At 42.0% G+C, this 27,644-nt stretch overlaps 1 protein-coding gene across 5 annotated transcripts in view; it reads left to right on the top strand.

The window, feature by feature from the left end:
- LOC134530123 (uncharacterized) overlaps positions 1–27,644 on the top strand; it is a 290,742-nt gene that overhangs the window by 129,367 nt on the left and 133,731 nt on the right. For all 5 annotated transcript variants that reach the window (XM_063364731.1, XM_063364734.1, XM_063364732.1 and 2 more), the window contains exon 3: positions 8,295–8,489. In XM_063364731.1, the coding sequence (XP_063220801.1) occupies positions 8,334–8,489 (156 nt within the window). In that variant the 5' untranslated portion in view covers positions 8,295–8,333. The remainder of the gene's footprint in view (positions 1–8,294; positions 8,490–27,644) is intronic.

A 27,644-nucleotide genomic window follows, 5' to 3' on the forward strand; every position in this document is an offset into this window, starting at 1 on the left:
GTCGAGCAGGGACGTGTGTGTCGTGTTTCCGTCGGCGCCATCTGTCCGCTTGCGTGGGTGGGGAGTTGCTGCCGGCCGCTAAGTGCGCGGGTGTCGCTTGAGATGTGGAACTAGACGTCGATCGCCTTAAAATAGTTCCGCGTGACGTTCTCCGCGACATAATTGCGTAGAGACTGGAAAAATTCGCGCTTTTTATGACCTCTAGGATAGACTCCACAACCCTCTACATACTCAGGCAAATGCCACTTGCTCATTGGCTATTGACTCGTGACACTTGTCAACTGGGACGCTTGCGATTCGATACTTTTTTCGTTGAAGGTTTCCCATTGGCTAAAAGTCCTTCAGATAAACTGTAAGCCAATCACAGAAACAATATAAATATACAGTTGTTTGGATTCTAGCATATCGTGAAATGAATCCGCGATTTCTTCCGGTCTCTAATAATTGGTGGTTTTTTTTAAAATGTCCTCTCTGACGTCGCCACGTTAAATTCGCAACTGAGATTTTGATTTAAGTTATTTTCTTGTTATTCAACTAAAAAGGTTAACCGCCTTATTTAAGTATTAAAAAAAGATGTCATGAAAGGAATATTTACAATTAATAATTGGACGTGACAATCTCCACGCTTTTTATTGCGGCTGTGAGACTGTATACCTAGACGAATCGCCTCAGAGGTGTGGAAACAGTTCAGTGACGACATGGAGCCATCGACACAGGCATGTCGACACGCCAGCAGAATGACACGCCAGCATGTTGACACAGCTAGCGTGCAGTCCCGCGAGCCGCACGGAGCTGGTCGGACCGTGTACACGCGAGTACTAACATGCGCTCAGGACTTACGTAACTCGCAGCGTTCTTTGTAACTGGTACCAGAATAGTCTGTATTATTCCCGGAGATACTTTATAACTGGTACCAGAGCAGTCCGTAGTCTCCCCGGTGATACTTTATAACTGGTACCAGAGTAGTCCGTAGTCTCCCCGTTGATACTTAATAACTAGTACCAGAGTTGTCTGTAGTATCCCCGGTGATACTTTATAACTGGTACTAGAGTAGTCCGTAGTCTCCCCGGTGATACTTAATAACTAGTACCAGAGTAGTCTGTAGTATCCCCGGTAATACTTTATAACTGGTACCAGAGTGGTCTGTATTCTTCCCGGTGATACTTTATAACTGATACCAGAATAGTCCGTGGTCTCCCCAGTGATACTTTAGAACTGGTACCAGAATAGTTCGTGGTCTCCCCAGTGATACTTTATAACTGGTACCTGAGTAGTCGGTAGACTCCCCGGTGATAATTTATAACTGGTGACAGTAGTCCGTATTCTTCTCGGAGATACTTCATAACTGGTACCAGAGTGGTCTGTATTCTTCCCGGAGATACTTTTTAACTGGTACAAGGGTAGCCCGTAGTCTAGCCAGTGACAGTTTACAATGGTTGCTGCCAAATGTTTCCTTACCCTTCACGTGGCAATCTGCCATTAGTCGGCATACTCTGCCAACAGGCTATCCTTCATTCACTGCCTCTATCTACTCTATGGCTGGACTCTGCAGTTCTGGATACACTCAGGCTGATATCACCCGTCCATTGGCTGGCTGCTCGGTCTGTGGGAAGTTTCGGCGCGCGTGATTCGACACAGACAGCGAGATGGCGCAGTGGTAAGATACTGAGCTCTCAATCTGGGAGACCCGGGTCTCGCATCGCGGTTTTTAGGTTTTCAACGCGGGTTTATTCGGTATCAAACTATACTTAAAACACATTCTGTATGCATTTACATTACTTTATAACTTTTTTGGAATATATTCTTCTGAACACGCCCATCACAACCATGGAAATGTTTGACCCGAACACCTACACATGATGAAAAGCTTCCTATTTTAGCATCATTCAACGAGCACACTAAATTGTCTCTGTTAGACACACAACAGTTGCGTCTTGCATGGAGCGAAATATTCCGAGGAAAGAAAATAAGGTTTGAAAATTTGAATTTTTTTTGGTGACTCCTACGATCATCTCACAGTTGTTTGTACAATCCCAAAGAAACTCACGGCCAGTGAACAATCCAAATTCAAATAAACAGTAGGAACGTGTAGTAGCAACTAAAATATCTGCTCCTGAAGGCACACAATGAACAAACATACTGAAGGTGTTATCTTTGAAAGATTTGTGCAATGGGAGTGCATGACTTGATGAAGGCTTTTGGACATACGCCATTGCTAAGCTATAGACTGTTAGTCCCCTAGGAATGACTCCCTTACTGCGACATTTACAGAGGAAAGTCAAGTTATTGGAACATTGTGATAGATCAATTATTTTCTTTTCCAACTTCCTCAGAGAAATATGCATACCGGGTACATACCGGGTATTGATATTATCTTTGAAAGATTTGTGCAATGGGAGTGCATGACTTGATATAAGCTTTTGGACATACGCAATGGCGTATGTCCAAAAGCTTACACCAAGTCATACCGCAGGTGTACTGAAGACAGCACTGAGTGTGAGCGCTACGGGAGGGCTACAGGCTGGTTCCTTGCCACAGATCGTAGGTCATGGCCGAGTCCTTCCTGCGCGCCCCTGACAGTCTCGGCGAGTGTTGCCGTCTGCTGTGACCTCGCTGTCTTCAGCGAACATAAACAAATACAGTTTTGGTTGCGCGTAGGTCTTCGCCACAGAATACTTCCCAAGCTAGAAGCTGAACAGCTCTGTTTTTCGTGACTTTCCATCGGTTCAGTTCGTCTCAAAATACGCCGCTCAAACTATACTCAAACTATTCGAAGCTTTGTCTGATAATAAATCTGACGGGAATTGAAATTGGATTGGCCATTCCTCGCTGGAGCAGATCTGGTATTGGTTGGGTCTGCCACCTTTCAGATCACCCCTAGCACTAACTGCCAAATGATTTTTACTTATCGCTCCCCAGTTTGGCCATCTAGCTGGAGTTTGGGGCAAGAAAAATAGTTTCGTTTCTGCAAACCCTAGATATTCTTTGGAGTAGCCGTGAGAGTTCAAAGAAAAAAAATTGATGAAAAGATATGTTGAGTAGTTTATTTATCGTAAAAATTATAGCTTCCAACGAAATAAAGTAACTTCTTCCTACCGTTTTAATGGGAATAAATAGTTTTGACAAGAAGTATTTATTTACATACCTGTGACGGATGTTCTGTGATGCAGCATTTATATTCTTATTGATCAGCTTTGAGAGCCGTACAGACGTTTATCGCCAGATGATTAAGGAAGGAGATTTCGCGGACACGAAGAAAGAAATGGTTTGAATTTCTTTCAGAAAATAATAATTAATTTTACCTGGCATTAAAAAATTCTCAAATTTGTTACGATTTTGACAGCTAATAAACATGAAGTGAGTTTTTGTGATAGAAAATAAACCATATCATGAAGTAGCCAGTGGCATTACAGTTAAACCTAAAAAGTTTCAGTTCTGCAATAAATTAAATTCTCCTTATTTGTACAACCCAAAAAGTTAAAAATGTTAACTTTGACAGCCAATTATTCGCAAAGTATGCGCTGTATATATTTTTCATTTCGTGAAAGTTAAACAAATGGAAAAGTCTAAAATTTGTTCAGTGATTAATGTAGATGTAAAATCATGACCTGAAATGGGAGGCACCCCCTTAAGATGACAGCTCCGCGGACAACGCAAGGTCCAGACCACAGTGAAGTAGTGATGGGGGCGGGAACAACCGGTCCTATTCCAGTGAGCTCGACGCATCAGCGATAAACGCCTGGAGGTGCCCACCCTCTGATGACTTCAGTTGATGACTACCTACAGACACTGTGGTTCCACCAGGCTGTCTACCACTCTCCTCTGATTGGCTGCCGCCGAGGTCTGCATTTATTGAGAGGGTTTTGTTTCGCGAAAGTGCTTGAAATTTGCGTATTCTTGGCTCCAGGTTAGTTTCACATTGAAGCAGCGAGGGACTGCAAGGTATGAGAGAAGGAAGTTACCGAAAGAAATTCTAAAGTATGCGAATGCGTCCGCCATTTTCCTTAGTTTCGAATATTCGTGGTTTTGGGAATCGAACAAGTATCGCCGCCCTTTGTAGTGGATGAGTAATCTTCCCACTTGTCCACCTTGAGTCCTGTTTCGACAAGGACAGCCTTGTTGTGTTCTGGTAGCCCACACTTCTTTTAGTGATATGTAGTAAAATAAATATTTACGAGTGGGTCACAAACTGAAATCACTTTCATCTCAACACAAAACATTTTGTAGCGACTTAAAAAACTATTTCCTACCTCTGAGCGTGGGCAAAACGTGTCCCAGGTGTGAAGAACGAGTACGTAAACGATACTTTATCGACACCTCGTTTCGGCGAATCGATAAAATCGCGAGCTCGTGTTGGAAGGACGGCCCGACACCGCCGCCATCTGCGGCGCGCGTGGGAACTGGCGGCTCCTTATACGCGAGCTGTTTCAGTGCGTCGCTGTATTTAGGCGTCCGGCGAGCAGGAAGGGCAGGGGGGTCCATCAAAGGCCACAGTTTCGCTGCCCTTGTGCGATACTTGTCCTGAGGTCGACTTCTCGGAAATTCAGAGCAGCGTAACTGACGGTGTGCTCGAGAGTGTAATTATATATTTTTTTACGTGACAACGTCTAATAAATCGATGAACGCCGGCTGCACGCACGAGAAAGTGTCCCGTATCGCACATTGTCCCGTTACGATGCGTCCCGTTACGCACATTGTTCGCTTGCGCCGCATGTATCTCTCTTCCACTCGATTGGAACAACCATCGATTTGACTTTTTCGAGGCACATTAAACTTGAAACACTCCCGTTCGTTTCCTACTTTTCCTATCATCGTCCTATCCTTAACAGAATAACACAAATTGGAAGATGTTAAATAGCAAACATGTATAAAAGTTATAGTTAAAATAATCTCTTCGTTAAAGTAATAAACATACCTATTTGAATTAATGAGTGCAAATAAAAGTAAATATATCAATTAAATTGTACGTTTCATTGCACTCCTTCTTTGTATACATACAAAATAGTGATAATTCAATAAAAATGATTCAATTCTATTCATAAAAGTATGCAATCATTTCATCAATGTTTTGTTATGACGTTGTTACGTTAAACTATCGTCCGTAAACCGACTTTACTGACAACCAATTTTTTTTTGTCAACCTTTGACCGAATGCTTTTATTCTATAATATGAGAATGCATTAGATTCATTATTCACAGTAAGTGAACTTTGTACCCGTTAATTTTTCTAAGATTATGATACATTTACGAAGATCCCTGGGTTATTTGCAACCAGCGTTCTTTGTAAATTCCAATGTGAAAAGTTATACCGGTGTAAGCCATGGCCGATGTGTAGGGACCGGAAAAATTCGCGGGTTCAATGACCTCCAGGATGAACTCCATAGTTCTACGTACGCTCGGTCAAATGTCACCCACCCATTGGCTGCTGTCTTGTGAGACGTCCCAACGTAGCAGCCTGTGATTAGATAAACCTTTGGTTGGGTGTTTCTCATTGGCCCAGAGTCATCCAGGTGAGCTGTGAGCCAATAGCAGAGGCAGCACTGAGGTATAACTATTTGTATTTTAGCCTATCGCGAAATGAATTCGCGAATTTTTGCGGTCTCTACCGGTGTGACATGTGCGAGTCTGCCATGACGTGACCGGCGACACCAGAAACCTGCCCAGTGGCCAGTGCGCTCGAGCACGAAGCACGACTGCAGCCTCCGGCCCGCTGCGACGAGACTGCATCGTGCCGACCTTCATCGCGGATGCCTTCAGCGCCCGGATTGCGATCGTGCGCGAGCTTTCGCCCGGCGAGACGCGGACCTCTCATCCCCCCTCCCTCCCTCCTGCCGCCGGGTCTGGTTGCAACAGCCGCAAGGACGAGGTCCCCGATGAAGTCACCGTCCCCAAGACGTCCTCCGCGCCGGCGATGGCTATCGCACCCACGTCATCCGCGATCGCGAGAAGACCTTTCCTCGGTGCACGTGGTCGGCGCCGCGTCGCCCGTCACCCTCTGTGCGGGAGTCCCTGCAGGCCTGAAGGCACCCTCTGTGCGGGAGTCCCTGCAGGCCTGAAGGCACCCTCTGTGCGGGAGTCCCTGCAGTCCTGAAGGCACCCTCTGTGCGGGAGTCCCTGCAGGCCTGAAGGCACCCTCTGTGCGGGAGTCCCTGCAGGCCTGAAGGCACCCTCTGTGCGGGAGTCCCTGCAGTCCTGAAGGCACCCTCTGTGCGAGAGTCCCTGCAGGCCTGAAGGCACCCTCTGTGCGGGAGTCCCTGCAGGCCTGAAGGCACCCTCTGTGCGGGAGTCCCTGCAGTCCTGAAGGCACCCTCTGTGCGGGAGTCCCTGCAGTCCTGAAGGCACCCTCTGTGCGGGAGTCCCTGCAGGCCTGAAGGCACCCTCTGTGCGGGAGTCCCTGCAGGCCTGAAGGCACCCTCTGTGCGGGAGTCCCTGCAGGCCTGAAGGCACCCTCTGTGCGGGAGTCCCTGCAGTCCTGAAGGCACCCTCTGTGCGGGAGTCCCTGCAGTCCTGAAGGCACCCTCTGTCCGGAAGCCCCAAAGTCCTGCAGGCACTCTCTGTTCAGGAGCCCCTCAGTCCTGAAGGCACCCTCTATGCGGGTACCCTCAGTCCTTAAAACTCAACTGTAGCCACTGAATACAAACGTAGAGGTTGTTAAATTATTGGTGAAAGATGTAAACGTTTAGGGCAAGGGTGATTGCTGTTGACAGTTGTTAGCACTGAAAACATTATGTATAGAGTAAACACGTCGAGGCTTTGCTGGAGGTTGTGAGACACCGCTGACAGTTTCTACGACAAGAAAAGACATTGTTAGTGCATGGGATGAGGTTTTTGAGATACTTCTAACAGTTATAAAGTAATAAGGGTAGCATTCATAGTGTTTGGGACACGAGGGGACGTTGTTACTGCTTGGATGACGGCAGCTCTGGCAGTGTTTGGGTGAAGGAGAGGACATTGTTGCTGCTTGTAAGATGGTAGCTCTTGTGGCGTTTTTGGAAGCGAAGAAGACGTTGTTGCTTGGAGGAAGGAAGCTCTGGCAGTATTTGGGTGAAGGAGAGGACGTTGTTGCTGCTTGGACGACGGCAGTTCTGGCAGTGTTTGGTTGAAGGAGAGGACATTGTCTTTGCTTGGAGGACGGCAGTTCTGGCAGTGTTTGGGGGGAAGGAGAGGACATTGTTGCTGCTTGTAAGATGGTAGCTCTTGTGGTGTTTTTGGAAGCGAAGAAGACATTGTTGCTGCTTGGATGACGGCAGCTCTGGCAGTGTTTGGGGGAAGGAGTGGACATTGTTGTTGCTTGTAAGATGGTAGCTCTTGTGGTGTTTTTGGAAGCGAAGAAGACGTTGTTGCTGCTTGGATGACGGCAGCTCTGGCAGTGTTTGGGTGAAGGAGAGGACGTTGTTGCTGCTTGGACGACGGCAGTTCTGGCAGTGTTTGGTTGAAGGAGAGGACATTGTCTTTGCTTGGAGGACGGCAGTTCTGGCAGTGTTTGGGGGGAAGGAGAGGACATTGTTGCTGCTTGTAAGATGGTAGCTCTTGTGGTGTTTTTGGAAGCGAAGAAGACATTGTTGCTGCTTGGATGACGGCAGCTCTGGCAGTGTTTGGGGGAAGGAGTGGACATTGTTGTTGCTTGTAAGATGGTAGCTCTTGTGGTGTTTTTGGAAGCGAAGAAGACGTTGTTGCTGCTTGGATGACGGCAGCTCTGGCAGTGTTTGGGTGAAGGAGAGGACGTTGTTGCTGCTTGGACGACGGCAGCTCTGGCAGTGTTTGGGGGAAGGAGAGGACATTGTTGCTGCTTGTAAGATGGTAGCTCTGGCAGTGTTTGGGTGAAGGAGAGGACATTGTGGCTGCTTGTAAGATGATAACTCTTGTGGTGTTTTTGGAAGCGAGAGGACGTTGTTGCTGCGTGGATGACGGCAGCTCTGGCAGTGTTTGGGTGAAGGAGAGGACGTTGTCTTTGCTTGGATGACGGCAGCTCTGGCAGTGTTTGGGGGAAGGAGAGGACATTGTTGCTGCTTGTAAGATGGTAGCTCTGGCAGTGTTTGGGTGAAGGAGAGGACATTGTGGCTGCTTGTAAGATGATAACTCTTGTGGTGTTTTTGGAAGCGAGAGGACGTTGTGGCTGCGTGGATGACGGCAGCTCAGGCAGTTTTTGGATGAAGGAGAGGACGTTGTCTTTGCTTGGATGACGGCAGCTCTGGCAGTGTGTGTGTGAAGGAGATGACATTGTTGCTGCTTGTAAGATGGTAGCTCTGGCAGTGTGTGGGTGAAGGACAGGACGGATGCGCCGGCTGTTGCAGCGCGCGGCGGGGGATGCGGCGAGGCAGCTAGCGGACAGGATGGCGACGGTGCCGGCGCTGTCCAGCCCCTTCCAGCAGCGCGACGTGGCCGAGTGGTCGCGACTGGACCGCCTGACGGGGGTGCTGGAGCGGGCTCGGCGGGAGACCGACCACTGGAAGGCGAGCCGCGGCGGACACACCGGCAACTACAACAAGGTCGGTGCTGCTACACTCCCTTGTTGACTGGCGCTTCCTTGGTTGTTTCATCTACTTATGATTAGAGACCGGAAAAATTCGAGAATTCATTTCGCGACAGACTAAAATATAAATAGTTATACCTCAGTGCTGCCTCTGCTATTGGCTCACAACTCACCTGGAGGACTTTGGGCCAATGAGAAACACCCAACCAAAGCTTTATACGAATCACAGGCTGCTACGTTGGGACGTCTCACAAGACAGCAGCCAATGGGTGGGTGACATTTGACCGAGCGTACGTAGTACTATGGGGTTCATCCTGGAGGTCATTGATCCCGCGAATTTTTTCCGGTCCCTACTTATGATTTGCGTCTTCGAACGAGTGAATTGAGGCTTGTAGTTTTTCATTGCTCGGAGAGTGGGTTTTACAGTGTTAAAATTTCTACAACATGGAAAAACACCTAGCTGAAACACCTTTTACCCATATGTTTTTTAATAGCAATTACTTTTTTTTTCTGGTAATGTTCTGTGTGGATTTACTTCGAAAGTATTGCATTGAAAAAAAAGCTAACTCTTTTCAGTAATATTTAACACGTAAGCCTTCTTCCAGCACACGACTGGCTCTCAGGTTGGCAGGCTCTTCAACAATATTCGTCGACATCTCGTCATTAGAGACTGTGTGAGGTGTTGTGTGAAAATGGAGCCGATGACGGACTGCATGCGCGGGGGAGAAGGGAGTACTCCGGGATAATCCACCATTTCACAGAAACGTCCACCGCGTTTTCCACATGCGAATGTTCCCAGGTAAATCGAACCCTGATCGCCTCCGCGGTGTGCGAGTGGTCTGACCTCTCGACCCCTGGGGCAGCCCACACGTCGACGAGGCCGTCTACCTTTGCCTTGTTTAAGGAGATCCATGAGAAATTTATATTAGAATGGATGCATCGGGGTTCGTACCTGAGTCCTTTTGATTATGAATGCAACATATAACCGCGGCGCCATCATGCTCGGTGTAAGCAAATATAATTAGAGACCGGAAAAAATCGCGGATTTATTTCACGATATGCTAGAATCCAAACAACTGTACATTTATATCGCTTCTGTGATTGGCTTACAGTTCATCTGAAGGACTTTTGGCCAATGTGAAACCTTCAACCAAAAAAGTATCAAATTGCAAGCGTCACAGTTGACAAGTGTCACGAGTCAATAGCCAATGAGCAAGTGGCAATTTGCCTGAGTATGTAGAGGGTTGTGGAATCTATCCTAGAGGTAATCGAAAGCGCGAATTTTTATAGTCTCTAGCTTATCGTGACACCCCATGAACGAACCTGAACCAGTAATAAAAAGGGGGGGGGGGGGAGTGATGTGTTGACCCACCAAACGCAGGCCAGTCCTAAGGATTGACAACGACTGGCCTTGGTATCAACTAGTGATCACACTAAAATACTTAATAATGCATGGAGCAATTGAATCTATCCTGCAGCGAAAGGAAAAGTGTAGTAATTGTGGCTCTAGCGAATCACACTAACAGACTAATGATAGGATACACTACGCGCGCAAGATGCGCTGCGAAGAAATTATGGACTGATAATTGAACTGCTTATCTGAAAAATATAACTGTCAAAACAGTGTGTCACGGCGTACACATTCGGCTTACACACTCTCACTGCACTTTGTACGCATCGTTTTCAATGCAGTTTAGATTATGGTAGTTAATTATTAGTGGTACGTCCAATTACAATTATAAGTTTGATATTTATTTTTAATGGCTGTTTTTTGAAGTTCTCAACACTAAAAAATACGTTTGTCATTGACCATTGTTTATGTCAGCTGGTTTTTACAAATACATGACAAATTATAAGCTAATGCTGAATTAACACGTGGAATACAAGAATTGTTTAAATATTATATTTACATACTAGCTGAAGTACCCGGCCTTGCCCGGGCTAACCAATCTTGAGGTCTGATTTTCGGAAAATCACGTTCTCAGTTGAAGCCTATGTAACACATGTAAGGAACATCACTGCTGAGTTTCAAGTCTGTGGGACACACACGAGAAAAAACGAGAATTTGGATCTTAAACGCCCACGCGATCCCTCTTGGAAGCTGATTTTAGTCAAATTCTTTCTTAGCGGATGTATACGTTACGAAAGGAATATAAGTGCCAAATTTCAAGTGTTATATTTTCAGAGAATCAGTGATGAGTGAGTCATTGAGTGTCATTTAGCTTACATATAATTTAAAAACAAATAATTAAACTCATATTATTTTATTTCTTTTGAAGAGTATATTTATAGAGTGTCATAATCATATATATATATATATATATAAAAATTATTATTCATATAAACTTTACCACCCCTCTTTAGGGATGGAATTTCAAAAAGTCCCTCCTTAGTGCAACTCATGAATATTTCTAGGTCAACCGGTTTAAGCTGTGCATTGTCTGTGTGTCAGTCACTAAGACAGTCAGTCACGGTACTGTTTCATAGGTATAGATAATTACATACACTGATCCTGGTCTCGTAACATGATCCATAACTGTCGCTTTGTCAGCGCCAGTTAGAATGAATCACGTGCAACCCATTATTAGAGCACCTGAAGTCCACAGGGAAATCTGACTGTAGTTAGAACTCAACGAACTGTTTTAATGTTTTGCATATTTGGTTTCATCGTTGTTTATAATCAGGGACCGGTGATTTGCGCAACACTGTCTGATCGTGGTATGCCCGCGGCAGTGATTTCTTCTGACAATAATTGGCGGCCATCTGCCTTATTTGGATTGGCCATTCAGGACTCGCTTGCTTCCGCACTGAGTAGCTGTTATTCGTGCGGCGACAGTAGGTGTGTTCTCAACCAATCAAAAGACGTGGGCGATGCTTCCGTGTTTTAACACACAGTTAGTCTAGAAATATTTTCGCGGACAATACACGCCCCATGATAGGTGAAAGGTGCTTTTCCGCACTTGACTGAGCCAGTGAGGACTGAGTGACTGTGATGGTTTCACTGAACATACGCTTGTTATTTCACCAACCATGAGACTAAGAAAAAGCTACGACATAATCGTTTGGGATCATGATCACGCACATTATGTAATGCAACAGTTGCGTTCTCAATTTACCATTTAAAAGGCTTGACAACTTCATTCACGTTACAGAGTCCAACAAAGCATATTGAAACCTGACAAGCAGGACAATTCATAAATCCCCACACTTAACTATCGTGTCCTTTAAGCGCCGCTACTCGTCACCAGATTGGCTAGTATAGAGAGTGGGCGTGGCTGACAAGCGCCTAGATCCTCGACCTACTCGCAGCTGGCTGTCTAGCGCAAGGCAGCTCCCTCCTCGTGGACAGTTGTTACCTCGAGGTCAGTAGGCAGCTCGAGGTCAGTAGGGTTGTAATTACTTTACTTTAAATAAATCTAAAAGAAACTTTCGATTAAATTTATTTGGAGCTCTTCAACTCGACTATAATGCCCATTTACATATAGCCTTTTAAAATACGAGGGCTGATTTTTTTTTCAACCTTCGATGAGCTATAAAAAAAGAATAATTTACACATAATAATTTTGTCACCAAAAGTACAGCAGGGTCTTACTTATTGTTCTACATAATCGCCAAAACGGTCGAGGCATTTGTCATATCGTGACACAAGCTTCTCGATGCCTTCTTCGAAGTCAGCCGCCAGTGAATAGAGGTACAGGGCCAGCGCCTGGACTCCCTCTCCCCCACGACGCCGCTGTGAGGCGGGTGGACTAGTAGCGCGGCGCAGTGGCACCCGCATCAAGACTTATCGCAAGTTTTGGGAACAGTGAAAACAGCGACGGCGCTAGGGCGCTGGGGCGCTGGGGCGCTGGGGCACTAGGGCACTAGGGTTCTGGGGTGTATGGCCCCTGGGGTGCTAGGGCGCTAGAAGGGTGCGGAGCAGAAAATTGCGCTGCTGTTTGCTCGCACAAAATATGGAGCAGTGTTTGAGCCGCAGCGCCAATGTTTGCTCGTCTGAACGGTGAGTTTAGAAGGGATGAGAGGCGCTCCGCCGCCTTTCACATCCTGTTCGTCGTAATGCCTGTGTTTTAGCCGAGCCTATCACCGCCTGCGCGCCCGACCCTGCTCGTCCGTGGTCTCTGGGTGAAAGGCTGCAGCTCAGGCCACAGTCGTCTATTACCAGCCTCCTTTATCGCTAATCACGTCTGCCGATGGTAACCTGTCGGCTAGACAACCTAGTTACGTGTTAAAATATTGTGCTTTAGGCATTTTGTTAGAAATTTAATTTCACGGATCCTCTTGGCTTCAGGCGAAATTCTCATTACTGTGTGTTTTCTACCCTCTTTAGTTTTCCTATTGGCTCGCAGCTTACAGCGGACTCGACGTGATTGGGTCGCTCTGCCGCACGCTGGTAGTTGATTGGTGCATGGTCCTATAGGGATGCGGCCAATGGAGTATCTTTCCAAAAAAAAATACAATGTATATTGTCAAATAATTGCCTTTCTGCTTGGACTAATTCATTAAGCTCTCTGAAAGCTTTTTACCGACATTTCTAATCATTACCATGCAGGTATAAAAATATATATTTTTCAGCAAGTTATGTTTAAAAATACACGTTTGAGATTTTTTCCCTCAGCTTGAATGTCTAATGTTAGAAAATCATTTATGTTACTATTCTTCCTCCCTACGCATGAGCCCTGCAGATAGCATGGATAGTGCAGAGTGCATGAGCCCTGCAGAGAGCATGAGCCCTGCAGAGAGCATGAGTAGGGAGAGAGCATGAGCAGTGCATATATCATGAGCCCTGCAGAGTGCATGAGCCCTGCAGAGTGCATGAGCCCTGCAGAGAGCATGAGTAGGGAGAGAGCATGAGCAGTGCATATATCATGAGCCCTGCAGAGTGCATGAGCCCTGCAGAGAGCATGAGTAGGGAGAGAGTATGAGCAGTGCATATATCATGAGCCCTGCAGAGTGCATGAGCCCTGCAGAGAGCATGAGTAGGGAGAGAGCATGAGCAGTGCATATATCATGAGCCCTGCAGAGTGCATGAGCCCTGCAGAGAGCATGAGTAGGGAGAGAGCATGAGCAGTGCATATATCATGAGCCCTGCAGAGTGCATGAGCCCTGCAGAGAGCATGAGTAGGGAGAGAGCATGAGCAGTGCATATATCATGAGCCCTGCAGAGTGCATGAGCCCTGCAGAGAGCATGAGTAGGGAGAGAGCATGAGCAGTGCATATATCATGAGCCCTGCAGAGTGCATGAGCCCTGCAGAGAGCATGAGTAGGGAGAGAGCATGAGCAGTGCATATATCATGAGCCCTGCAGAGTGAATGAGCCCTGCAGAGAGCATGAGTAGGGAGAGAGCATGAGCAGTGCATATATCATGAGCCCTGCAGAGAGCATGAGCCCTGCAGAGAGCATGAGCCCGGCAGAGAGTGCTGCGCTCGACGGCTAGAGGATGTCAGTATATTCGCGCTGAAAGTGTGTGTAGACCCACACAATAACTTGTTACGATGTTTGCATTAAATAAAGTAAACACGGAGTCATATATAGAGACATGGGTTCTGGAACCAGACCAAATTCACAATTCTCTGAATGTACTCTTTACTTTCTCCATTTGTGTAAATAATTTGGAACTTGGTCACTCAACTACTGTTTGGTAATTGTTGGATTTTTGGACGCAGTGGTTGTTCCAAAAATATTCTTAGTTCAATAATTAAAACAACAAAAAAAATATGTAGTATGAGTGTTATTTTGTAATAAAATGACTTAGCGAATTTTTTTACACACACTGATAATGCTTATGTATAGAAGTAAAAATTTCAAGTATTATTTTTCCTAGCAGCATGTTGGACTGCAAACACTTGTATATTTTACTGTCACTTATGATTAGAGATGCGTAAATTTCGGCCACTCATTTGGTCGCCAGTTAAAATGCAGACCTGCACACACTCTTTCTCTGCGTTCACGATTGGACCGCAGTTATCTGGACACGCCCCTCTACGACCGTGAGCCAACGATGTCTAGCCAGCGAATCACGCAGTGGCAACTAACAGGAAATTTTTTTTTTCCTAAAATAAATCAGCCAATGTAAACGCAAACATTGGTAGAGAAAATACTTGGCTTTGAATTTTAGCCCTACGCCAAATATATCAGTGTAGTCTCCAGGTCCTTAAATCTGATTTAAGAATGGGTTATTGGTAGAGACCGGAAAAATTCGCGGATTCACCTCACGATATGCTAGAATCCAAACAACTGTACATTTATATTGCTTCTGTGGATGGCTTACAGTTTATCTGAAGGACTTTTATCCAACGGGAAAACCTTCAACCAAAAAAAGTATCGAATCGCAAGCGTCCCAGTTGACAAGTGTCACGAGTCAATAGCCAATGAGCAAGTGGCATTTGCCCGAGTATGTGGAGGGTTGTGGAGTCCATCCTAGAGGTCATCGAAAGCGCGAAATTTTCCAGTCTCTATCCATAAATTAATGTGCGCCCGGCAGGCTGTCAGCCCGGCATGTCCCGTTGTGTTGCAACAAAGCAAGTCGTTTAGTGAACGCGTCAGCCCCTGAGGCCTGACCCGTCCTCGTTACGGGAATGTCTGCCGCGCCGCAGCTCGCCATGATTGCAGCGTGGGTGCTCCCGTCCCCCCGACTAAGTGCAGGGTCTGCGTACTGCGCGCGACTTGGCGCAATTCAAGTCCCTTAATGACTCGAAATTGTCCTGGGATAATTATGACCTCCGCAGGAGCGAGAGAACCGCGGAAGACGCCTCATTAAGCTGCTTCGGGATCTCGAGCTCAAGGAACGAAACGGTTTACACATTTTTACCCATAGCTTATGAAGTCCATACGTGAGTGTGATTTCATCAATTAGTGAAGTCTGTAACTTATTCGGAAACTCACACGTTTCAATACATTATTAAGAAAAATTGTTTGTCTGTAATGTCGGTTTACGGACGATAGTTTAACGTGACGTCATAACAAAACATTCATGAAATGATTGCATACTTTTATAAATAAAATTGAATCATTTTTATTGAATTATCACTATTTTGTATGGATACAAAGAATGAGTGAAATGAAATCTACAATTTAATTGATAAATTTACTTTTATTTGCACTCATTGATTCAAATATGTTTATTACTTTAACGAAGAGATTATTTTAACTATAACTTATATACATGTTTGCTATTTAACTACTTACAATCTGTGTTATTCTGTTAAGGATAGGACAATGATAGGAAAAGTAGGAAACGAATGGGAGTGTTTCAAGGATGATGTGAAGGAAAATGGCTTACTCAACACCAAAATGCAGTCAAAAATAATATATTTGCGCCACGGACTCTGCAGCAATGCTAGGAGGAACGGGTTAGCAAAGAGCAATGAAAATGTTACATTGAAATGCATGAAAACAGAATTACGCCACGGACTCGGTCGCAATGCTAGGAGGTTCCGGTTAGCAAAGAGCAATGAGCGCAACGGGACACAGCGAAACGGGACAATGTGCGTAACGGGACACTTTTTCGTTCATGCAGCCGGCGTTCATAGATTTATTAGACGTTGTCACGTCAAAAATAAATAAAATAAAAGAGGGACTGCGACCTTAGTGACATGCTTTTATTCTTTTTCCCTAGGAAACGTAAACATTATAATATTTCAAACTTAAGCATGACTTCGAAAATTAGAAGACGTGCCGCCAATGAATTCGTAGACTGAATATATATATATATATTTGCCGATGTCCTGTCAGTTGCGTTATCCTATGGATATTTTATTACTCTTTGTTGGCTTGTGTTTGGCAGTAGAAAACTGTTATTTAGGTTTCCCGTTAGTTATATATGTTACTTCTATCATGCGAAGGAAATACTCCATTTTAGAAAGTATTACCTGACGTTTGACGAGCCGAAAGGCGAGGTGCGTCGGTGGTGTCGCACGATGAGTATAAACACGGGAACTAAATACACTTCACGGTGGTAACACGCTTATACTGGCTTCACCTCAGAGAGACCTGGCCTTTCAGTGGATGTGTTCTTTATTTGAGCACTGCCGTTAGAGAAAGTTGTACTTAGCGGCAAAACTAGAACCTTTCCACGACTTCGGCATACTAAGTTTTCTTTGCCACATATTTTTATTTATTGTCAACAATATATGCTAAAAAAAATTGGTTGTCTGTAAGGTCGGTTTACGGACGATAGTTTAACGTGACGTCTTAACAAAACATCGATGAAATGATTGCATACTTTTATGAATAAAATTGGATCATTTTTATTGAATTATCACTGTTTTGTATGGATATAAAGAAGGAGTGAAATGAAATCTACAATTTAATTGATAAATATAATTTTATTTGCACTCATTAATTAAAATATGTTTATTACTTTAACGAAGAGATTATTTTAACTATAACTTTTATACATGTTAGCTATTTAACCTCTTCCAATCTGTGTTATTCTTTTAAGGATAGGACGATGATAGGAAAAGTAGGAAACGAAAGGGAGTGTTTCAAGTTTAATGTGCCTCGAAAATGTCAAATCGATGGTTGTTCCAATCGAGTGAAATAGAGATAGATGCGACGCTAGCGTACAATGAGCGTAACGGGACACATCGTAACGGGACAATGTGCGTAACGGGAAACTTTTTCGTGCGTGCAGCCGGCGTTCATCGATTTATTAGACGTTGTCACGTCTAAAATTACCAATATAACAGTGTAAACAGATGTGAAATAAAGCAAAATTTTTAAGTTTTTATTAACATGAATAATTAAGTTCTAAAGTATCACACGTTATGATAAACAATTAGGGGAAGGTCGGGCAGTACCGGACACCTTAGGTTTTCTTTTAATAAAAATATAACTTACTGCAAAAAATGAAATGTACATATGTCTCTGGAATTGTACTTTAATTATTTATAATGCCTAATAAAGAAAATGGGCCAAAACATTTAGAAATATTAGTATTTTACATTTGAACAAACAGTGGTATTTGGAAGTTTCAGTAAACTGGAGGGTTATATCGGACAGTCATTTCCCCTTCAGATTTTTACAAAATACCGCCTGTAAATAACATTTAGGTTTTCTTACAAACATCACACTTATACAGCATCCCCTTCAAGGTCAGCACAGTTTTCATGTGCCCATCCTTTACATATGGTACATTGTATCCAATCCTCACTGAAATTTTCACCGCAAATGATACAGTCAGTAGTCTCTTCGTTTGTTGCACATGGAACTTTTGGTTGGGGTGTTCTATGCATTGATGTTTTTCTGAGATGTTTCCCTTTTAGTTTCTTAGTGGTTTGCGACTTTTGATTCACATTCAACTTGCATCTTTTTGCTTCAAGCTCATTTTTGTATGGGCTAGATGTTAGAACTTCACTTCTGTCTCCCCGTCGTTTTCGTGAGGCCAACTTGGCAACTGCACTGCTAGGAAGTGGAGAAATTTGTTCTACTACATTGAAGGCTGAAGTGTGCAGTACAGTGCTTTCAGAACCTTCCATTCTGGAGCATGATGGAGTTGACATTTGCTGTGTTGTTAGACCTACTGCTTGATCTGAAGTTGAAGGCTCTGGTGAACTCTGTCTTCGAACACACGGTGGAGATTCTTCTTGAACAGTGATTGGTAAGTCATTCAAACTAGTATGGAAATCCAAGTCTGTGAATATGCTACGGTTGAGTGGGTAAATTCCAGTGCACATGAATGCTGATTGAGCGAGTTCCATTCTGCAGACTTTTGCTCATGCATAGTTAACCAGTCCAGCTATGTCCTTGAGAGCAATTTTCAGCTTTGGATATTTTCGCATCCACAAAGAACATGCTTCATTGAAAGCATTCTTAAATGGCTTCATAACTACTCTGTCCAGTGGTTGCATTTTGTGAGTTGTATGAGGTGGTAAACTCAGGATATGGACGTGGTGGGAACGAGCAAACAGAATCACTTCTAAGTCCTTGTGACTTGAATGACCATCAACAATTAACAGTGTAGGGTTCTTTTCACTTGGCACAACTCGTTCAACAAATAATTTGAACCATTTTAGGAATCCATCTTTGGTTATCCAACCACTTTGTTGTCCGTCAAACACACTTCCAACAGGAGCATCTTTAGTGAGATCCTTATCGATGCGAACTCTGGGGAAAACAAAGAGTGGGGGAACAAACATGTCTCCAGAAGCATTGATGCATAAGAGAACAGTTACATTTCTTCCTCTTTCGCCTGATGTTAATTTCCCCACTTGTTTCTTTCCCTTTATTGTCATGACTTTCAGTTGATTGTTGTGAACACAGGATACCCCAGTTTCATCTGCATTAAAGATCCGCGATGGACTAAATGAATATTTGTCCATTAATTCAGTCAGCTTTTCATAAAACCGATCAACTTGTTCTTTATTAAACCCTGCAGCTCGCTGCAAACTTGTGGATTCTGCAGACCTTAGGCTCAAATCGGGGTGCCTCTTCATGAACTCATAATAGAAGTCTTTCCCAGCCCTCTCTTTTTGCTTATTGAAGCGATGATCAATATTTAGGTGTTCTGCCAAGTCAAAAGATAATTTAAGAAATTCATCTCGAGTTAATGGCATGAGTTGTCTATCTAAAGCTTTAACATGGTTGTATAACTGCTCCTCGTGTGCATCACTGAATGTATTACTGAAAGTACCCATGTGTGGTTTCATAATTGCCTCATTTCCCGAACCAAGTTTAATGAGTCGATCACCTAGTGTACTCTTCGGAACAGAAAATTGTTCACTTGCTTCTCTAATGCTCATTTCTTTATTTATAACATGCTCTACTGCTAATTTCATATCTTCTTCTTTCCACCTTCCCCTTCTTTTCTCCATTTTCTGCAAATAGAAAGAATACTTGAATCAGAATAGACGGGAAATTACTCTACCATTGTGTCCGATACCACCCGCAACCGTCCGATATAACCCTCCAGCAGGTTGTCCGATATTACCCGACGGACATGCCATCGAAATTACGTCATAAAATATTTAGTATTTGTCGCACACAGATGTTACACTGTATGGTAATATATAAATGGTTAGTACACAAGTTACTATACTTAAACTTATAAATATCTTACTTGTTATGTTGTAACAATCCGGCAAAGTTATCTTCGTGCAGAAGATCTTGGCCTAAAATCAATAAAACGTAGCACTACTCAACAAGCAGACAACGCACGAACTCATAATGGCGACACTGCGTGTCCTTCACAGAGAGACAAACGACCGACTGGTGCTGCCCCTAGCGCGCACCTCTGGAAACTGGTACTGTCCGGTATCACCCGCTGTCCGGTATTACCCGACCTTCCCCTAGTTACATTAAATATTTTGCAACTCCTGCTGAAGTGTCTTAGAAATTGTACACTATTTTGTTCGAAACCAGTCAATAAAATATTTTAGCTTGTTAAAAAAAATTTCTCGAAAACATTCATTTTTTTTACAGTGTATGAGACATGTTAGTAGTATTCGTCCTGTGATTCGTGTGGAAAATAGCTACGTTCTGCTAATTATAATTGTGCCAATAGAAGGAGGAGTTGGGAGTAATGTTCAGCAGGGGTGGCTCAAAGGAATAACAGGGCCTGCGCCAGCCCTTTCATTATCGACACAAATGTTTGTCATTCAATTATACACCCTTATTAATTTTATAACGTGAACATTATATATTCAACTTTAATGATAACGTCAACATTTCAGAAGAAAAAATGAGCAAAACCATTGTTAAAATTTAAATACCAAGCTGGCTTAAAAACGTTGTTTCAAAGTGTTTATTATTATTAATTAATTATTCGAATGATGGTTCTCGAACTGTTGATTTTCCCAAGGGGCTGGTTCATAAATCCACCCCTCCCCCACTTCGATAAGGCCCGCCTCCAAAATATAAGGGCCTCGCAACAAAAGTAAATGTCCCAAAGTCCCGCAAAGATTAGAGCCGCCACTCATGTCTTGTGGAAATCAGTAACAATTGTTTTCTTCCGAGGGAGTTGTTTGCGGGCGGCGGGGAAGAGCTATCGCGGCCGTGCGGGACGCGACCCACTTGGGGCGGGCTTGCAGCGTCGAGCCAATGGCCGCTGCCTCGGGTCCTGAGACAAACACTCGACACAGTCCCGAAGCACCCAGAACATTTGTTATTTCACGTGCCTCTTTTTCCAAGTTCTAGCGGAACAGAGAACTATGAAGTCTTTATCGACCGTGCTTTCCACAAACATCCAGTGTTTTTTTTGGAACATCGAAGATTTGAGTAACATTCTACCATACAAAATAAATAACGTAGATTTAGATTTGAAAGCCAAGAAACAAAAAACCGCAAAGAAGTTGGAATTGGTTTTCAAAGTTGGCCAAATTTTTTGTCTGAGTGGGTAACTGAGAAATTCCTGCGCACGGTAGAATCAAACACCGGCGAGATTGCCTGTGTCATCACCTGCTGCGCGCGCCAACACAATCCAGCAGCTCCGACGTGGTGACCGTCTCACCTTAGCTTTTTCGTTCAACATTTCAAATTATTACTGGCCGCTGTGCGACAGTTTCTCAAGCATAGCTCAAGGAGCCTTGCTTCAATGATCTCTCTCCCCATCAACATTTCACGCAGTTACGGCGACGGTTCACAGGCTAATCGCTACCATATCAAGGCCGCGCTGCTATCCTTCCAAGGTAAACAAATGCACGGGGCGGGGGGGGGGAATTATTTGATATTAAAAACGCCGGATATGACGATATGAGCTTTCGCGTGGATGCTTGCGGACATTCAGGTAGCGACAGGTACTTTTTAATGAAGACCAGCGACGTCAATCTCAGAGTCTCGTACCCATAGACCAACACCGACGCGAAAGTATAAGTGGATGGCTTCCTTTTAACTACCTACAGTAATAGAGTTCCGTTTTAATAGGCATTTTCTGTGCCGTAGTTAGGCAAGCACAAACAAGGCAGCCCGATAAACCTGGAACATAAATTAAGTTGGAAGACATTAAATCCATAAATGGTCATATAATTAATAATAATATGATGATGTCTTTTTTTAAACTTCATAGCATTCACAAACTGAAGTATAATCTAACATACTGTTTTATTTAAATATTGCTTTCCTGCCAAAACTTCCATTTAATATTGTAACTGTTAACAACAGTAATTAATTTAGAACTTTGAAACACATTTGCTACAAGCAAAAATTTCCGTGATGTTTTACTTTGACAAAAATAATAATTTTTTGGTACCATAATTGCTTCAAATATTCATTTCTTCAATTTTGTAAACATGAAATACAAACGCACATTCAGAGATTCTGAATATAGCGGACTAAATATGTTCATAAGAAATCAATGTTCACGCGTCTTGCTTGTATTTTGACGGAAACTGTACGTACACACGTGATTGTTTTGTAAGTAAATAAGTAAACACGAGTTATGTAGGTCTTCAATTTTGTGATGTTTATCCCACCCATATGTAAGATGGTAGATACATCTAATATCACCATTGTAGCCGTTTCATTTTTTACGCAAAACAAAACAGTCAATTACTAGATATTTTCTCTCGTCTGTTACATTTCCTTTGATGTTTGATGTAGTTAATTTTTTTAAGTCCCTATAACTTAACACAGAAGCTTTTCGAGTTAATTTTTAGTTATTTTATTTATGCTTTGTTTTATTATTAAGGAGCAAAAAAATTACAAATTTAGTGTGATATAGCAAACAGTTCTGAAATATTGATGGTGGTAAAATAACAAAAGTTCATTATAGCTGGTGAATGCTTGAGAATATATATATATATATATATATATATATATATATATATATATATGGCGCGTTTCTGGAGGGGTTGAGTAAGTTACTTTTTTTTTTCAGCGCATCTCTGAACATCTATTTTACTACACAACATTTACGACCAAGCAAAACAAATGCCGCGATGAGATTTGCGCCTTGTCTCGTGGCAGTGATGTGAGAGTGCTGGACGTTTTAAGAGCGATGACTGAGCAAATGCCTGGTGATTGCAGTCGAGTGTTCGTATATAGAAGTTTCCTCCCAGCAACCCACAGCCAGCCACGCCCTCAGACAGAACTTCAGTTGATTGGCAGTCATCCGAGTACTTTCAACTGTAAATATCGGTTTGCCGCCGACTTTTACGGACGCATACCTGGCAACCTTTAAGGGGGTGTCTCCAATTTCAGGTCAAGATTTTATATTTACAGTAATTACAGATAAACCTGTAGACTTTTTTAATTGTTTAACTTTCACGAAATGAAAAATATATACAGCGCATACTTTTTGAATAATTAGCTGCCAAAGTTACATTTTTAACGTTTTTGAGTTGTACAAATAAGGAGAATTTAATTTATTGCAGAACTGAAACTTTTTAGGTTTAACTGCAATGCCACTGGCTACTTCAAGAAATGGTTTGAATTTATTTAAGATAATATTAATTAATTTTACCTGGCATTTCAAAATGCTCAAAAATTTTACGATTTGACAGCCAAGAAACATGAAATGAGTTATTGTGATAGAAATGCAAACAATATCATGAAGTAGCCAGTTGCATTGCAGTTAAACCTAAATAGTTTCAGTTCTGCAATAAATTAAATATTTTTTGTACAACCCAAAAACGTTAAATATGTAACTTTGGCAGTTAATTATGCAAAAAGTATGCGCTGTATATATTTTTCATTTCGTGAAAGTTATACAATTGAAAAAGTCTAAAAGTTGATCTGTGATTAATATGAATATAAAATTAGGACCTGAAATGGGAGGCACCCCCATAAGATAAAATGAATTTAGTAAACACATTAGCTATCAAATGGTATTAAAATCGCCAGTAAGCCTTAACCGATAGACGCAACTGTTATTTTAAAATACTAGAAAAATATTTGTAAATAGATTTTTTAAATTATTGTATTTAACAAACGTATTGCAGTGGTAGTATTCAGGCTTATCGCCACATATTTTTCTTATGCATGTTGCGATGGAAAACTTTTAATCTTTATTTTTGTGAACAGAATCGCAGTATACATTCTTCAATACCAGCAACAGAACGGTCTAATAACACATTATTCTAGACTACAGTTATTCATAACGGCCCCAAGTGTTGCATGAACAGTTGCGTGGCATCTCCGACCCAGCTTATTACTGTTACTATATTAACAGTGCATAATGGTTTCGGGTATGGAATTGTAGTTCCTAAGACCATTAATAAGAATCAATGAAAATTCAAACTCAGGAGTTTTTTTTTCCTTTGCATCCTCGTCAAGAAGACTTTGCCAAATGACAACTAAGCAGGAAAATTTTCCTTAGTAGAAGCGACAACCAATGGGCATTTGGCTAGTTCTCCATTGTATATGACTGAGTACTAGACTAGAAGTAATTTATTGCAGTGATTATGATTTTAACAGCAACTTTTATGAGTTATCAAACATTTACTGCTATTCTTTTTAGTGTCGAGACGTGATAGTTTTACAAAAAAACGTAATTGTTATTCTTAAAAATTTGTGTTATTACAAAAACATGGTCCGCCAGCTCCGTATGAAACAATCATCTCAATGAATGCTCAGGAAACCCAACGATGTGTGCGCAGAGTGTGTTCTTCCGAAGACAACTCTAGCCGCGCCGCATTCTCATTGGTGCCGTGTTCAAGTGGACAAGACAGGCTCACCAACACTCGGCCTTAAGGGGCCCGCCTCGTCAGGGGTGTATGTGTGTTAGTGAGGCGGGACTGGCTGGTGCTTCTAGCGCGGTGTCGCCTCTGGACTGGCGCGCAGTCTTCAGCGGTGACCGTAACATTATATGGCCGAGAAATGAAGATAAAATTGTAATGCAAGTTCCTTTTATACTTTCAAGAATCTGTACCGGTTGTTTTGCGCCTAAAATTACACTGAAAACATGCGTTTTAGCCATTTTAACTCTTCAAAAAATACAGTTTAAAAACTTAATCCGAAATAAATAGTACTTTTCGGCCCTCAGCGAACTCTTAAATGCTTTTCGTAAGCAGACCCCACTCGGATATCTTGAGTAGTTTAGATATCGCGTTGTTTTTCCCTGAAGCTCTGCACACCGTATGCGTGCCTGGGCGGGCGGGGGCCTTAATGGAACAAGCAAAGGCTGAAGTCAAACGCGAATGTTGTCAGTCGAGGACATTTGTGCAAATGCCAGTTTCTATGTTTTCATGGTCATTTATGATCTAAGTTATCACAGTCATTTACAATATAAGTTATCGTATTAATTTATGATCTAAGTTATCATAGTATTTTATGATACAACTAAGATATAATTGTCATTTATAATTAGGGACCGGAAAAAATTTGTGGGTTCAATGACCTGTAGGATGAACTCCATAGTTCTACGTACACTCGGTCAAATGCCACCCACTCATTGGCTGCTGTCTTGTGAGACGTCCCAACGTAGCAGCCTGTGATTCGATAAAGCTTTGGTTGGGTGTTTCTCATTGGCCCAGAGTAATCCAGGTGAGTTGTGAGCCAATAGCAGAGGCAGCACTGAGGTATAACTATTTGTGTTTTAGCCTATCGCGAAATGAATTCACGAATTTTTCCGGTCTCTATTTATAGAGGCATGCACATTTCGCGAAAAGATTCTAAGAGTAGCTGAAAGTTAAAACACTGTAGCATCGTCTGTGTTTCGTGATTGGGTGAGTTTCTTTCTGGTGCATGTTCAGTGTTACAACACCAATCAGAGAAATACAGTGCGGAAGTAAACGCGTGCTGAGTGGCTCGCTCAAGCAAGGCAACGACTTCTCTCGCAGACGGCAGCCAATCACAAGGAATTAACCGCTGCTGTGGGTATACCTTGTTGCAGTCTAATAGGTGTTATAATCTAAGTTCGACTGTATGTAATTTAGTACGTACGTAAATTTATAAACATGTTTGATTTGAGATTATTTAGGGAAACAACGCTCTCCATTAATTATTTTAAATTACGTACTTTATAACATACGTGTACGTTACACAGCCAGCTACACAAACTGGAGACCAAGATCACAGTAGGCTCTTGGTATCCTATTTAGTGCTCATAAATCATGAGCCATGACGAAGGGTTTGAGTTGAAAAACATTATTGGTCCGTTGTCCACGCCACACGAGTGCGATCTGTTAATTTGTGTAAGTGCTTAAAATACTGTGAGTTCCATACTTACTTTAAATGGTAGCTTTCAAAGGGGTGTAGATCCTCGTCATATGTGTGAGTGTGTTTTGTAGTTATACTTATTCAGACGCGTTATGAAAAAAAATAATGAGAGTGAGTTTTTATGATGTGCGCGCACCATGCAACGAATTTTTCACAGGATGAAAAAAAGGCTACATACAAATAAAAATTTTATATATATGCTTTGAAATCTTATATTTTAGTGATTTATATTGAACACTAGTCCATATCACTAAATAAATATTAAACATTTTAGACATACAGTTTCTTTTTAAAATCAAATCATACTAGGTGCAGAAATTTTGGAAAGATTGTTTCAAGCTATACCAAAAATTGTGCTAGATATTAGGAAATATATGTTAAGAAAGAAATTAATAAATATCATAGAAAAGAGTTAATTGGCCCTAAATGATCTTGCTTCGTGCCTGATAGGTTGTCTGGTGCTTTTAAACTTGGATTCAACTGGCGTACAATTGAGAATAGATTATACATAGCGATGGTTTATACAAAAAATTCCTTGGCTTGAAAAATATGTGCGCCTTGTTAACATCAGTAGAAGAGGTAATTTTTTAAAATTATTCCATTAAGGAAAAAGAACTTCAGTAATCTGTAGTATTAATACCACCACATACGTATATGGGCTCCTAATAGATTTTAGTTGCAATTCATTAGGTCATTAAAGTTAATTGAAATCCTGGTAATTGGAAACTTATTACGTCTGACCTAACGTTGATCACCTACAGTGACGTCTCAAGACTATAATTTTACAAAGAGATAAAACTCTTATTTTATAGTTTAGAGGATAATGAGAACTGTAGTTAATGGTATTTTCAATATAATTTAACCTACAGTAAATACACATTTCACTTTGAAATCTTGCTTCATGATTGAGATGGAATTCTGAGAGGCTAAGTGAAAAAAATTATGTGACTTCTTGCATACATAAAAAACGAATGACCGAATTAAAGCTGTGTATCTGTGTCAAATACTAAAAGCTGGCCTTCATATTTCTATTAATTCTTTTAACAAGTGTGATCCCTAAGAGTAGAATTCTGTTTTGTAGTAATGTAAATTTGGTGTAGTGTATGCATGCATACAATTTAGATACGTTATGCAATTTATTTATTTATCTAGCACCTATTTTATGTGACAAAATGAAGGAACCCTTTTCATACGTGAGGCAAATTTTTTTTAAAGTATATATATATATATATACACACACACATATACATATATACATACACATAAACACAAAACAACTATCTCACAGATAGAAAAAGTAAATTCATAATATAAATACAGTACATAAGACTAAGTTAAGGATACGTAATGTTTATTATAATACAATAAATAACTTATATTCCTGTAAAATATGCATGGAAATAAAAACACCAATAAATATATAGCCTCTTAAAAATACAGGTCTCTTACAGTCGATGTAGAACAATCATATGTTATTGCTCTCTATAATTTCCTTTCTCAAATCTCACTTAAATCTTGGAACACTAATTACATAAATGCAATCGCTAGTGGACCAACCAGCTCCCAGCGTTTAGAAACCAGAAACGTATCTCCTTGTCTCGTAGCAGGAAGGACATCTTTAAACTCTGGTAACTGCTATGGTTGAGACGGAGTTCTGATCACTTGCGTTCCCGGAACTCGCGACATACATAGCATTGAAACAGTTAATCTGTTCAAGTGGATTAGCAAATGACTACACGCCCACTATCAGTCACAGCCATGGCTTTAAATTCTGGACATTTATGAGTATAGTCGTGTGCTTCCTACAACACAAATGGATTATCAGAGCAGGCTACTTTTAAAGCATTTACAAAATATGGACGAAAAGTAATATATTTGTCGCCGACCTAATTTTGAATTGTTATACGTTTTGTATTAAAAAATAAATAACATCAAAACGGCCAAAATTTAAAATTATGCCTCTATCTACGAGCTGGATATCCGACTCACCCAAAGCTACCATTTTCTCTCTCAAAAATATTAGTTGAAATTTTAAACTATAGCTAGTATGCTCTTACATTTCTGTTGAAACCCAGCAATT

The sequence above is a fragment of the Bacillus rossius genome, chromosome 3, assembly GCF_032445375.1.
Source record: "Bacillus rossius redtenbacheri isolate Brsri chromosome 3, Brsri_v3, whole genome shotgun sequence".
Lineage (NCBI taxonomy): Eukaryota > Metazoa > Arthropoda > Insecta > Phasmatodea > Bacillidae > Bacillus > Bacillus rossius.